The sequence below is a fragment of the Pristiophorus japonicus genome, unplaced genomic scaffold, assembly GCF_044704955.1.
Source record: "Pristiophorus japonicus isolate sPriJap1 unplaced genomic scaffold, sPriJap1.hap1 HAP1_SCAFFOLD_998, whole genome shotgun sequence".
Classification (NCBI taxonomy): domain Eukaryota; kingdom Metazoa; phylum Chordata; class Chondrichthyes; family Pristiophoridae; genus Pristiophorus; species Pristiophorus japonicus.
In genome coordinates this window covers 56,301-71,250 of record NW_027254928.1, presented here as the reverse complement: position 1 = coordinate 71,250, position 14,950 = coordinate 56,301, and the positions used below count along the sequence as shown (strand labels likewise).

Sequence of the window (14,950 nt, the reverse complement as noted above, 5' to 3'; positions counted from 1 at the left end):
GGGAGGGAGGGAAAGTGAGGGGGAGGGAGGGAGGGAGGGGGAGAGAGGGAGGGGGAGAGAGGAGGGGAGGGGGAGAGAGGGAGGGAGGGAGGGAGGGAGGGAGGGAGGGAAGGGAGGGAGAGGAGGGAGGGAGGGAGGGGGGAGGAGGGAGGGGAGAGAGGGAGGGAGGGGAGAGAGGGAGGGAGGGAGGGAGGGAGGGGGGAGAGAGGGAGGGAGGGAGGGGGAGAGAGGAGAGAGGAGGGGAGGGGGAGAGAGGGAGAGAGGGAGGGGGAGGGGGAGAGAGGGAGAGAGAGAGAGGGGGGGCGTCGGGTCGGGGAACAGGAGCGCGGGTAGGGTCAGTCGGGGTGGGGGAGCGGGTCACGGGTCTCAGGTCGAGGCGGAGCGGGTGTCGGGTCGGGGCGGAGCGGGTGTCGTGTCTCGGGTCCGGGGGTGGGGGAGCGGGGTCGGGTCGGGGGGAGCAGTGTCGGGTCTCGGGTCGGGGGGAGCGGGTGTCTGGTCGGAGGGGGAGCGAGTCTTGGGTCTCGGGTCGGTGCGGGGGAGGCGGGTGTCGTGTCGTGTCGGGTCGTGCGGGGGGAGCGGGTGTCGGGTCGGGTCGGGTCGGCAGGGGGGGGGGCGGGGGGAGCGAGTGTCGGGTCGGGGGGGGAGCAGGAGCTGGCCGTGGGAGGAGCCTCATTCACGCAGCCCCAGTGAAGCCATTCAGCCAGGGCTAGGGGCTGCGTGCTTCCTGGAGCTACTGCTCTTGCGTGTGTGTGGGGACAGTGTGTGTGTGGACAGTTTGTGTGTGGACACAGTGTGTGTGTGGACAGTGTGTGTGTGGACAGTGTGTGTGTGTGTGTGTGTGTGTGTGTGTGTGGACAGTGTGTGTGTGGACAGTGTGTGTGTGGACAGTGTGTGTGGGGACAGTGTGTGTGGGGACAGTGTGTGTGTGGACAGTGTGTGTGTGGACAGTGTGTGGGGACAGTGTGTGGGGACAGTGTGTGGGGACAGTGTGTGTGTGGACAGTGTGTGTGGGGACAGTGTGTGTGTGTCTGTGTGTGTGTGTGTGTGTGTGTGTGGGGACAGTGTGTGTGGGGACAGTGTGTGTGGGGACAGTGTGTGTGGGGACAGTGTGTGTGGGGACAGTGTGTGTGTGGACAGTGTGTGTGTGGACACAGTGTGTGTGCGGACAGTGTGTGTGCGGACAGTGTGTGTGCGGACAGTGTGTGTGTGTGTGGACAGTGTGTGTGGGGACAGTGTGTGTGGGGACAGTGTGTGTGGAGACAGTGTGTGTGGAGACAGTGTGTGTGTGGAGACAGTGTGTGTGTGGAGACAGTGTGTGTGTGGACAGTGTGTGTGTGGACAGTGTGTGTGGGGACAGTGTGTGTGGGGACAGTGTGTGTGGGGACAGTGTGTGTGGGGACAGTGTGTGTGGGGACAGTGTGTGTGTGGGGACAGTGTGTGTGTGGGGACAGTGTGTGTGGGGACAGTGTGTGTGGGGACAGTGTGTGTGTGGGGATAGTGTGTGTGGGGATAGTGTGTGTGGGGACAGTGTGTGTGGGGACAGTGTGTGTGTGGACAGTGTGTGTGTGGACAGTGTGTGTGTGGACAGTGTGTGTGGACAGTGTGTGTGGACAGTGTGTGTGGACAGTGTGTGTGGACAGTGTGTGTGTGGACAGTGTGTGTGTGGACAGTGTGTGGGGACAGTGTGTGGGGACAGTGTGTGTGGACAGTGTGTGGGGACAGTGTGTGGGGACAGTGTGTGGGGACAGTGTGTGGGGACAGTGTGTGGGGACAGTGTGTGGGGACAGTGTGTGGGGACAGTGTGTGGGGACAGTGTGTGGGGACAGTGTGTGGGGACAGTGTGTGGGGACAGTGTGTGGGGACAGTGTGTGTGGGAACAGTGTGTGTGGGGACAGTGTGTGTGGGGACAGTGTGTGTGGGGACAGTGTGTGGGGACAGTGTGTGGGGACAGTGTATGTGTGGACAGTGTATGTGTGGACAGTGTATGTGTGGACAGTGTGTGGGGACAGTGTGTGGGGACAGTGTGTGGGGACAGTGTGTGGGGACAGTGTGTGGGGACAGTGTGTGGGGACAGTGTATGTGTGGACAGTGTGTGGAGACAGTGTGTGTGTGGACACAGGGTGTGTTTGGACAGTGTGTGGAGACAGTGTGTGTGTGGACAGTGTGTGTGTGGACAGTGTGTGTGTGGACAGTGTGTGTGTGGACAGTGTGTGTGTGGACAGTGTGTGTGTGTGGACAGTGTGTGTGTGTGGACAGTGTGTGTGTGTGGACAGTGTGTCTGGGACGTGTTGGCTCCAGTAACTGAGGGTGAAAGCTGGTTGAAGAGTTGAATGATACATTACCCAGATGTCGCATTTCCCAGGGAAGAAACGTTCTGGAATGCGGGCAGCGTATAATCCGGCCCCAGTGATGTACATCGCAGCCATCAGGTAAAACCAGCCCATCTGTCCAACTGTCGTCGCTTTAACAAAACCTTCCGCAATGGTAAAATGGAGAGTGGGGACGATACCACTCAGGCCAAGCCCCAGAAACACTCCTGTCGAAACAAATGAAAGAGGAGTGAATACGCAAATAGGCACACACACTGCGCACACACACACACACTGTGCACACACACACTGTGCACACACACACACTCATTGCACACACACTGTTCACACACATACACTGTGCACACACACATTGCTCACACACACACACACTGTTCACACACACACACACACACACTACACACAGATAGTTTCAGGAATCACACATATAAGGTATGTGTGGTTCCTTTTGTAATCACCAATCACAGTTGTAGTGCAGCTTGTGTTGTGTATGATGCACAGAGCAGAAGAGAGAAAGTAGTGAAATAGAGCGGGAGTCAGTGTTTCTGGCTGTCATTTCTGCCGCTTATATCCCACCCTGCCCGGGGGCTGAGAACAGTCAGTTGGTGAAATAGCCAAAGCGTTAATTTTTCTGATCTTTCATTGCCGCGGGGATAGGAGCCTCACCTGCTCTGGTTAATCGGTGTTTGGGTGTCGCAAATCGGTCCCACTGAGCAACAATGATGGCGGATATTCCCAGCGCACACACGATGCCGAGGTAGATGAGCCGGGGTTGGGGCGAGCAGTAGAAGGAGTAATACAGCCAGGGCACGAAGCTGCCCATGATCAGCAAGGCGATTCCCGAATAGTCCAACCTGGGAACAAAGAGCAAACACATGAGCGGCAGAGATCCCAGGAATACGTCAGTTTGTGGGGAACAGACACAACAACAACAACAACAACTTAGATTTATATAGTGCCTCTCACGTAGTACAACGTCCCCAGGCGCTTCACAGGCCAATATCTGACACCGAGCCACATAAGGGGCGATTGGGGCAAGTGAGACAAAGCTTGATCAAAGCGCTGGGTTTTAAGGAGCGTCTGAAAGGGGTAGAGGGAGGGAGGGAGGGAGGGAGGGAGCAACATTCTCTGTAGGCTGCGTGACTGTGTAACACGCCAGGGATCCCGCACAGCCGGCTTTTCATTGTAAAAACCACGCATGTGCGGTATAAGGAGCTGTGCGGTGCCAAACACAAATACAGGCAACATTGGTAGAGAGGCCAGGAGCTTTAGGAAGGGAATCCCTCAGCTTCGGGCTTGGCAGCTGAAGACACGGTGGAGCGATTAAAATCGGGGATGCTCAAGAGGCCAGAGTTAGAGCAGTGCAGATATCTCGAAGGGTTGTGGGACTGGAGGAGGGATTTGAAAACAAGGATGAGAATTTGTAAATCGAGGCGTTGTTTAAGCGGGTGAGCGAGCACACACAGGAAACTGATGGAACATAGCAGGCACACATCAGTCTGTGCCCAGGCATGATTGGACATACTGGGACTGTGCGCTCAGCTTTGCCGTGACCTGGTGGCTAAAGGCCCCGCCAAGTGTAGTGCTGAGCTATCCAGGCCAGGATGGGTTCCCAGTCCATCACTCAACACACACATCACAGGGACACCCCCCACCCTGGCTCCCTGCACCCACCTCCCTTGACGGTTTGGTGACCCATTGTCGGTTATCCTCAGTCAGTACCCGGCCTGTGCATTTCCCCTCCCCCCACCTCGGCATAACGTGTCTCCTTTTGTTGATCCAGAGAGTCAGGATGTGTGTTAATACCCGCTAGAACCCTCCCGGGCAGCGTCTGGGCTCCCAGTACTCACTTGGAGAAGGTTCTGGAGACTTTCTCGGAGTGGCAGTATACCGTGTGGAAGAGCCAGGAGAAGCTGAGACAGAGGACAGCTCCCAGGAAGAACATGCCGAACACCACCTTCTCCTGCAGGGGGGCCATGAAGTACACATTGGGCCGCAGCAAGGTCAGGATTCCCAGACCCAGGAAGAAGACAAACCCTGTGGAACAGTCTCAGTTAGTAACAAATACACCCAGTCCCGGAACTCCCAGACACGTCAATCACAGAACTCCCAGGCACATCGATCAGCATTAGAGCAAATCTGGTTCGAAAACACCGTCAAATGGGTCACAGGGAAATTGATGGGATTGAAGGCCGATAAATCCCCGGGGCCTGATAGTCTACATCCCAGAGTACTTAAGGAAGTGGCCCTAGAAATAGTGGATGCATTGGTGATCATTTTCCAACAGTCTATCGACTCTGGATCAGTTCCTATGGACTGGAGGGTAGCTAATGTAACACCACTTTTTAAAAGAGGGAGAGAGAAAACGGGTAATTATAGACCGGTTAGCCTGACATTATTAGTGGGGAAAATGTTGAAATCGATCATTAAGGATGAAATAGCAGCGCATTTGAAAAGCAGTGACAGGATCGGTCCAAGTCAGCATGGATTTATGAAAGGGAAATCATGCTTGACAAATCTTCTGGAATTTTTTGAGGATGTAACTAGTAGAGTGGACAAGGGAGAACCAGTGGATGTGGTGTATTTGGACTTTCAAAAGGCTTTTGACAAGGTCCCGCACAAGAGATTGGTGTGCAAAATGGTATTGGGGGTAATGAACTGACGTGGATAGAGAACTGGTTGGCAGACAGGAAACAGAGAGTCGGGATAAACGGGTCCTTTTCAGAATGGCAGGCAGTGACTAGTGGAGTGTCACAGGGCTCAGTGCTGGGACCCCAGCTCTTTGCAATATACATTAACGATTTAGATGAAGGAATCGAGTGTAATATCTCCAAGTTTGCAGATGACACTAAACTCAGTGGTGGTGTGAGTTGTGAGGAGGACGCTAAGAGGCTGCAGGGTGACTTGGACAGGTTAGGTGAGTGGGCAAATGCATGGCAGATGCAGTATAATGTGGATAAATGTGAGGTTATCCATTTTGGAGGCAAAAACACAAAGGCAGAGTATTATCTGAATGGCGGCAGATTAGGAAAAGGGGAGGTGCAACGAGACCTGGGTGTCATGGTTCATCAGTCATTGAAAGTGGGCACGCAGGTATAGCAGGCGGTGAAGGCGGCAAATGGTATGTTGGCCGTCATAGCTAGAGGATTTGAGTATAGGAGCAGGGAGATCTTACTGTAGTTGTACAGGGCCTTGGTGAGGCCTCACCTGGAATATTGTGTTCCATTTTGGTCTCCTAATCTGAGGAAAGATGTTCTTGCTATTAAGGGAGTGCAGCGAAAGTTCACCAGACTGATTCCAGGGATGGCTGGACTGTCATATGAGGAGAGACTGGATCAACTGGGCCTTTATTCACTTAGAAGGATGAGAGGGGATCTCATAGAAACATAAGATTCTGACGGGACTGGACAGGTTAGATGTGGGAAGAATGTTCCTGATGTTGGGGAAGTCCAGAACCAGGGGACATAGTCTTAGGATAAGGGGTAGACTATTTAGGACTGAGATGAGGAGAAGCTTCTTCACTCAGAGTTGTTAACCTGTGGAATTCCCTGCCGCAGAGAGTTGTTGATGCCAGCTCATTGGATATATTCAAGAGGGAGTTAGATATGGCCCTTACAGCTAAAGGGATCAAGGGGTATGGAGAGAAAGCAGGAAAGGGGTACTGAGGGAATGATCAGCCATGATCTTATTGAATGGCGGTGCAGGCTCGAAGGGCCGAATGGCCAACTCCTGCACCTATTTTTTATGTTTCTATGCTTTTATCTCCGTTCTCTCTCCCGTTCTCTCCCCCTTTGGTTTCTCTCTCTCAGTTACAGATTCAAGTGCAATGAGCATTATGCGGTATCTAACCCCGACAATACTGGATCAGCCAGTGCTCACTGCAGATACATAGTGTTTCCCAGCACTGACCTCTCAGCATCCCGACAAGCCCAAACCTTACCCAGAAGGTCCTCCTGCTTCTATCTCCAATCCAGCTAGTGGGCACCGAATCTTTGGTGTGATTTAAGAGTGCAGTTACTGTGTATGGACATAGAGTGGAGAAGAGCTATGAGTCACATAGAAACATAGAAAATAGTTGCAGGAGTAGGCCGTTCGGCCCTTCGAGCCAGCACCACCATTCAATATGATCATGGGTGATCATGCAAATTCAGTACCCCATTCCTGCTTTCTCTCCATACCCCTTGATCCCTTTAGCCATAGGGGCCACATCTAACTCCCTTTTGAATATATCTAAGGAATTTTCAACAACTTTCTGTGGTGGAGAATTCCACAGGTTCACCATTCTCTGAGTGAAGAAGTTTCTTCTCATCTCGGTCCTAAATGGCTTACCCCTTATCCTTAGACTGTGACCCCTGGTTCTGGACTTCCCCAACATAGGGAACATTCTTCCTGCATCTAACCTGTCCAATCCCATCAGAATTTTATACGTTTCTATGAGACCCCTCTCATTCTTCTAAATTCCAGTGAATATAAGCCTAGTCGATCCAGTCTTTCTTCATATGTCAGTCCTGCCATCCCGGGAATCAGTCTGGTGAATCTTCGCTGCACTCCCTCAATAGCAAGAATGTCCTTCCTCAGATTAGGAGACAAAAACTGTACACAATATTCAAGGTGTGGCCTCACTAAGGCCCTGTACAACTGCAGTAAAGACTTCCCTGCTCCGATACTCAAATCCTCTTGCTATGAAGGCCAACATGCCATTTGCCTTCTTCACCGCCTGCTGCACCAGCATGCCAACTTTCAATGACTGATGTACCATGACACCCAGGTCTCGTTGCACCTCCCCCTTTCCTAAACTGTCACCATTCAGATAATATTCTGCCATACTGTTTTTGTCACCAAAGTGGGTAACATCACATTTATCTATATTATGCTGCATCTGCCATGCATTTGCACACTCACCTAACCTGTCCAAGTCACCCTGAAGCCTCTTAGCATCCTCCTCACAGCTCACACTGCCACCCAGCTTAGTGTCATCTGCCAACTTGGAGATATTACATTCAATTCCTTTGTCTAAATCATTAATGTATATTGTAAATAGCTGGGGTCCCAGCACTGAACCTTGCGGTAGCCCACTAGTCACTGCCTGCCATGCTGAAAAGATCCCGTTTATTCCCATTCTTTGCTTCTTGTCTGCCAACCAGTTCTCTATCCACGTCAATACATTACCCCTAATACCGTGTGCCTTAATTTTGCATACTAATCTCTTGTGTGGGCCCTTGTCAAAAGCCTTTTGAAAGTCCAAGTACACCACATCCACTGGTTCTCCCTTGTCCACTCTACTCATTACATCCTCAAAAAATTCTAGAAGGTTTGTCAAGCATAAATCCATGCTGACTTGGACCGATCCTGTCACTGCTTTCCAAATGCGTTGCTATTCTATCTTTAATCATTGATTCCAACATTTTCCCCACTACTGATGTCAGGCTAACCGGTCTATAATTCCGTGTTTTCCCTCTCTCTTCTTTTTTTAAAAAGTGGGGTTACATTAGCTACCCTCCAATCCATAGGAACTGATCCAGAGTCCATGGAATGTTGGAAAATGACCACCAATGCATCCACTATTTCTAGGGCCACTTCCTCAAGTACTCTGGGATTCAGACTATCAGGCCCCGGGGATTTATTGGCCTTCAATCCCATCAATTTCCCTAACACAATTTCAGTTCCTCCTTCTCGCTAGACCCTTGGTCCCCAAGTATTTCCGGAAGTATTTGGTTCTGTCTTCACGAAGGAAGACACAAAGTATTTGTTCAATTGGTCTGCCATTTCTTTGTTCTCCATTATAAATTCAACTGATTCTGACTGCAAGGGACTTACGTTTGTTTTCACTAATCTTTTTCTCTTCACATATCTATAGAAGCTTTTGCAGTCAGTTTTTATGTTCACTGTACGGAGGCGGTAATGATCCAAGTGTGAATTCCTTCTTTCCCTTACCCAGCAGATGTGTCCAGATGTTCCCGGTCTCTGTGTGGATTCGAAAGATACTCTTGAAGCAGGCTCTGAAGGAGGGCATCGGCGGCCTGTGACCGTACAGCAGATAGTCATTATCCTTCAGCCAATCCGGGAGTACGTCATAAGGGATCACTCGCCAACGGCCCTCCCAAACCTACAACGCACAATACCGTTATTGCCCGTACCGTCATCGCCCTCATCACCCCCTCCCCCCGTTCCACCCCCCATTATCACCCCCCTCGTCATCCCCCGTTATATCGCCCCATTACTCCCCCGCACTGGTTGTGAGTCACGCGTTCACTGGACAGAGGCTGTGTGTGTGTGTGTTATTGATACAGTAGTCTGACACAGTGTTTGTTACCGAGCAGTACCTTGTACACAAACTCCTCCATCTTCTCCATTGCATGGTGGGCCTGGAGAGGCAGGGTTAGGACACGCACCTCCTCTTCCTCTTCCTCCTCATTTTGTGTTGCTGGGTCTGTCTGGAACTCCATGCCCTGCAAAGTAACAGCAGTGTCAGTCAGTGGGCAGTGTGGGATCAGTGATATCCTGCGACTGAATCCACCCGACTGCACAGAGGCTCAGCCATTGTTTACTTTCTCTGCTGCCCTCTCCTGAGGCACAGACCCTCACCCTCAATGGTGCCGCTTGTCTCACAGCCTCCAGCACCTTCCCCGAGGGACCTCTCCTCACACACGAGCTTAGCCTGTGAGTGTAACAGACTGCGAACTGTGGGGTTCTCACAGCTAAACCTGGTCCCGGCCTCATCTGACGTCCATACACACTCTCCGGCAGGAATCCCTGGATTGTGACCAGGAGCAGAAACCCTGGCCACAGGTGCTGAAAGTCAACTACCGTTCCAGCCCAGATCAGCTAACAGGAAAATGCAGCGTGGACGCCTTGTGTCTGCAGGGCTCAGTGCAAACCATGCAACAGATTGAAGAACTGAGACTCGAGGAGAACACAAAACCTTTGGAATAAAATGCACAATGCTACTAGTTTATGAACAGCAGTATATCCACAAAAGCCATTTCTGTTTCAAATATATCTCAAATTCAGCTTGGCTCAGTTGGTGAGATTCTCGCCTCTAAGTCAGACAGTTCAAGGTTCAAAAAAACTCAGCTGCCCCGTGTCCTAACTCGCACCGAGTCACGATCACCCATCACCCCCTGTGCTCGCTGACCTACATTGGCTCCCGGTTATGCAACGCCTCAATTTCAAAATTCTCATCCTTGTTTAAAAATCGCTCCCTTGCCTTGCTCCTCCCTATCTCTGTAATCTCCTTCAGCCTCACAACTCCCCGAGATGTCTGCGCTTCTCTAATTCTGCCCTCCTGAGCATCCCTGATTATAATCGCTCAACCATCGGTGGCCATGCCTTCAGCTGCCTGGGCCCCAAGCTCTGGAACTCCCTCCCTAAACCTCTCCGCTTCTCTACCTCTCTTTCCTCCTCTAAGATGCTCCTTAAAACCTACCTCTTTGACCAAGCCTTTGGTCATCTGCCGTAATTTCTTCTTATGTGGCTCGGTGTCAAATTTATTTGCTTTAGTCTTAGAACACTCCTGTGAAGCGCCTTGGGACATTTTACTACGTTAAAGGCGCTATATAAATACAAGTTGTTGTTGTTCAAGCCCCACTCCTACACAAAGTCGAGGCTTACACTTCAGGGCAGTACTGAGGCAGTGCCACAGTGTCAGCGGTGCCTTCTTTTGGATGGAGACATTAAACCAAGTTCAGGTAGATGTACCTTACATATTTGCCTGCAAGACGACTTGCATTTACATAGTGCCTTTCACGAACTTAGGACATCCCAAAGCACTTTACAGTGCAGTTAGTGTTTAATGTAGGGAATGTGGCAGCCAATTTGCACACAGCAAGCTCCCACAAACAGCAATGAGAAAATGACCAAATAATCGACTTTGTTTTAGCAATATTGGTAGAGCGATAAATATTAGCCAGGACACCAGGGAGAACTCCCATGCTTTTCGAATAGTGCCATGGGATCTTTTACCCGAGAGGGCAGATGGGGCCTCAGTTTAACACTGCATCCAAAAGACGGCACCTCCGACAGTGCTCAAGTCTCTAGAGTGGGCCAATGACGAGTAGACAGCAGCGAGACACAGGAAAGCCTCAGCATTCAAGATCGGCTAAAATGCAGAGAGTGAACTGGGGTGGGTGAGTCAATATGGGGTGGGAAGGAAGGGTCACACTTAGTGTTTCACAGGGCCGCCCAAGGTGTCACAGGGTCAGCAGCGAAGGCTAGTATAATCCTGGCAGCTCCTCCGAGCGACGCCAGTGGAGATCCACCACTTCTCTTCAAATTGTGAAAGTGGTGCCAGATCTACCATCTCTCGCATTGGTCCCTTCCAAGTGCACCCAGCATGCACCACACCTGTGTCATGACCGATGTTCCCTTTAAGCTGCGTGTGCGTGTGACCGGGCAGTAACCTGCAGGGTCCTGCACCGCTCGCTCACGGGCTTTTGTGTCAGTGTCAGCTGTGGCTCAGTGGGCAGCACTCTCGCTTCTGAGTCAAAAGGTTGTGGGTTCAAGTCCCACTCCAGGGACTCAAGCACAAAAAAATCTAGGCTGACACTCCAGTGCAGTGCTGAGGGAGCGCTGCAATGTCGGAGGTGCTGTCTTTCGGATGAGCCGTTAAACCGAGACACCATCTACTCTCTCAGATGGACGTAAAAGATCCTATTTCAAAGAAGAGCAGGGGAGTTATAGCTGGTGTCCTGGGGCCAATATTTATCCCTCAATCAACATAACAAAAACAGATGATCTGGTCATTATCACATTGCTGTTTGTGGGAGCTTGCTGTGCGCAAGTTGGCTGCCGTGATTCCCACATTATAACAGTGACTACACTCCAAAAGTACTTCAATGCCTGTAAAGCGCTTTGACACATCCAGTGGTCGTGAAAGGCGCTATATAAATCCAAGTCTTTCTTTTTACACTGTAAACCCCGCACATGTGTAGAAATTTAAGGGGAGTGCGCATTAAAACAGGCCGAACGCAGTTTACAGGGAACATTGGTGGTGACGTAACACGCTGAGGGCCAGCTCCCAGCTCAGCCCCCGCTCCCAGCTCACACCCCGCTCCCAGATCAGCCCCCGCTCCCAGCTCAGCCCCCCGTTCCCAGCTCAGCCCCCCGTTCCCAGCCCCCGCTCCCAGCTCAGCCTCCCGCTCCCAGCTCAGCCTCCCGCTCCCAGCTCAGCCCCCCGCTCCCAGCTCAGCCCCCCGCTCCCAGCTCAGCCCCCCGCTCCCAGCTCAGCCCCCCGCTCCCAGCTCAGCCCCCCGCTCCCAGCTCAGCCCCCTCGCCCAGCTCAGCCCCCTCTCCCAGCTCTGCCCCCCGCTCACACCCCGCTCCCAGCTCTGCCCCCTGCTCCCAGATCACACCCCGCTCCCAGCTCACACCCCTCTCCCAGCACTGCCCCCCGCTCCCAGCTCTGCCCCCCGCTCCCAGCTCAGCCCCCTCTCCCAGCTCATACCCCTCTCCCAGCTCATACCCCTCTCCCAGCTCATACCCCTCTCCCAGCCCACAACCCGTTCCCAGCTCACACCCTGCTCCTAGCTCAGCCCCCGCTCCCAGCCCTCTCCCAGCTCAGCCCCCGTTCCCAGCTCAGTCCCCACTCCTAGCCCCCGTTCCCAGCTCAGCCCCCTCTTCCAGCCCCCCACTCCCAGCTCAGCCCCCAAGCTTTCTGAATGAATACACTTTCTCCGTTCCTGCGCATCCCACATCTCTGCTGTAAACATAGAAACATAAAAAATAGGTGCAGGAGCAGGCCATTTGGCCCTTCGAGCCTGCACCACCATTCAATATGATCATGGCTGATCATGCAACTTCAATACCCCTTTCCTGCTTTTTCTCCATACTCCCTGACCCCTTTAGCCGTAACGGCCACATCTAACTCCCTTTTGAACATATCCATCGAACTGGCCTCAACAACTTTCTGTGGTAGAGAATTCCACAGGTTCACAATTCTCTGGGTGAAGAAGTTTCTCCTCATCTCGGTCCTATATGGCTTACCTCTTATCCTTAGACTGTGACCCCTGGTTCTGGACTTCCCCAACATCGGGAACATTCTTCCTGCATCTAACCTGTCCAAACCCATCAGAAAGTTATATGCTTCTATGAGATCCCCAGTGAATATAAACCTAGTCGATCCAGTCTTTCTTCATATGTCAGTCCTGCCATCCCGGGAATCAGTCTGGTGAACCTTCGCTGCACTCCCTCAATAGCAAGAATGTCCTTAGATTAGGAGACCAAAACTGCACACAATACTCAAGGTGTGGTCTCACCAAGGCCCTGTACAACTGCAGTAAGACCTCCCTGCTCCTATACTCAAATCTTCTCGCTATGAAGGCCCGCATGCCATTTGCTTTCTTAACTGCCTGTTGTACCTGCATGCCTACTTTCAATGACTGATGTACCATGACACCCAGGTCTCATTGCACCTCCCCTTTTACTAATCTGTCACCATTCAGATAATAATCTGCCTTCCTGTTTTTGCCACCAAAGTGGATAACCTCACATTTATCTACATTATACTGCATCTGCCATGCATTTGCCCACTCACCTAACCTGTCCATGTCACCCTGCAGCCTCTTAGCAGCCTCCTCACAGCTCACACTGCCACCCAGCTTAGTGTCATTTGCAAACTTGGAGATATTACATTCAATTCCTTCGTTTAAATCATTAATGTATATTGTAAATAGCTGGGGCCCCAGCACTGAACCCTGCGGTACCCCACTAGTCACTGTCTGCCATTCTGAAAAGGACCCGTTTATTCCCACTCTTTGCTACCTGTCTGCCAACCAGTTATCTATCACGTCAATACATTACCCCCAATCCCATGTGTCTTAATTTTGTACACTAATCTCTTGTGTGGGACCTTGTCAAAGGCCTTTTGAAAGTCCAAATACACCACATCCACTGGTTCTCCCTTATCCACTCTACCAGTTACATCCTCAAAAAATTCTAGAAGATTTGTCAAGCATGATTTCCCTTTCATAAATCCACAGTGACTTGGACCGATCCTGTCACTGCTTTCCAAATGCGCTGCTATTACATCTTTAATAATTGATTCCAACATTTTCCCCACTACTGATGTCAGGCTAACCAGTCTATAATTCCCTGTTTTCTCTCTCCCTCCTTTTTTAAAAAGTGGGATTACATTAGCTACTCTCCAGTCCATAGGAATTGATCCAGAGTCCATTGAATGTGAAAAATGAGCATCAATGTATCCACTATTTTTAGGGTCACTTCCTTAAGTACTCTGGAATGCAGACTATCAAGCCCTGGGGATTTATCGGCCTTCAATCCTGTCAATTTCCCAAACACCATTTCCTGCCTAATAAGGATTTCCCTCCGTTTCTCCTTCTCGCTAGACCGTCGGTCCCCTAGTATTTTCGGGAGGTTATTCGTGTCTTCCTTAGTGAAGACAGAACCAAAGTATTTGTTCAATTGGTCTGCCATTTCCTTGTTCCCCATTATGAAATCACCTGATTCTGACTGCAAGGGGCCTACATTAGTCTTCACTAATCTTTTTCTCTTCACATATCTATAGAAGTTTTTGCAGTCAGTTTTTATGTTCCCTGCAAGCTTCCTCTCATACTCTTTTTTCTCCCTCCTAATTAAACCCTTAGTCCTCCTGCTGAATTCTAAATTTCTCCCAGTCCTCAGGTTTGTTGCTTTTTCTGGCGAATTTATAATGTCTCTTCCTTGGATTTAACACTATCCCTAATTTCCCTTGTTAGCCACGGTTGAGCCACATAAAGGTGGAGACAGATTCAGGCAACAGAAAGTTGACATATCAGATAGCGGGAGTTCTGTCCCATAAAGTGGAGTAAAAATAGAAATGCTTACTTAGGCAAGGGCCACGATGTCACCGATATCAAAAAAGCATTTTAATGAGACTCCAGCGCCCACAGTCACTCTGCTCCTGCCATACACAGAGAAAGCACCACTTACAGTGTCTGATCATAAATAGCCATCAGTGCAAGGCTGCAGTCTGATGGCAGCCTCGGCACGATAATTATAAGTCAACTCAATTTGCTGCTTGCAGTTTAGAGAACACCAAGAATGAAATTCTCTGCCTTCCCTGTCCTTGGGCCGCGAGTACTCACAGTTGCGGAATTCCCACTGGCCTGGGGCTCCGTCTTCTCCTCCAGCAGCTCGGTTAACTCCACATCGTTTCTCTGGCCGGCACTGTTGGAGGCCCCACACACTTCACTCGATGATCTCGGGACAGACATCGGTGCCGCACACAGACCCTTCTGCTTGGCAGCCTGGGGAAGGCTAGAGCAAAACATCAAACCATGCAAGTAAGGACAGGATCAGACCCTGTCACATGTACAATCTATCCCACGTGGATCCTACCCCACCCCTTTACTATCCATCCACCCAGCCCCACGACTTAAACCGTGCTGTCCAAACCCTCCTGACACAGCAGCACATTAAACCCGGGGATCTTCGCACTGACCACTTGGTCATTTCAGCCGCTCAGTGGCAGCGTCAAGCACTTGCACTCCAATTGACCCGGTCACCTGCAAATTAAACCACTTCCCTCTCTTCAGCATCCCCGAACACCATACCTCACCTACCATCTCACAACAGCCCCACAGTGCCACATTTCTAAGAATTTTTGGTCCAATTCTGCTCCTGTC

At 51.1% G+C, this 14,950-nt stretch overlaps 1 protein-coding gene across 1 annotated transcript in view; it reads right to left on the bottom strand.

Moving 5' to 3' along the window:
• Nucleotides 1-14,581, bottom strand: part of LOC139259396 (adiponectin receptor protein 1-like) — a 15,966-nt gene extending 1,385 nt beyond the window's left edge. The window contains exons 1-6 of the mRNA XM_070874862.1: nucleotides 14,411-14,581; nucleotides 8,654-8,779; nucleotides 8,265-8,436; nucleotides 4,181-4,367; nucleotides 2,997-3,184; nucleotides 2,343-2,536 (exon numbers count right to left, since the gene is read on the bottom strand). Coding sequence (XP_070730963.1) covers nucleotides 2,343-2,536; nucleotides 2,997-3,184; nucleotides 4,181-4,367; nucleotides 8,265-8,436; nucleotides 8,654-8,779; nucleotides 14,411-14,539 — 996 coding nt within the window. The 5' untranslated portion in view covers nucleotides 14,540-14,581. The remainder of the gene's footprint in view (nucleotides 1-2,342; nucleotides 2,537-2,996; nucleotides 3,185-4,180; nucleotides 4,368-8,264; nucleotides 8,437-8,653; nucleotides 8,780-14,410) is intronic.
• Between the last annotated feature and the right edge of the window lie 369 nt (nucleotides 14,582-14,950).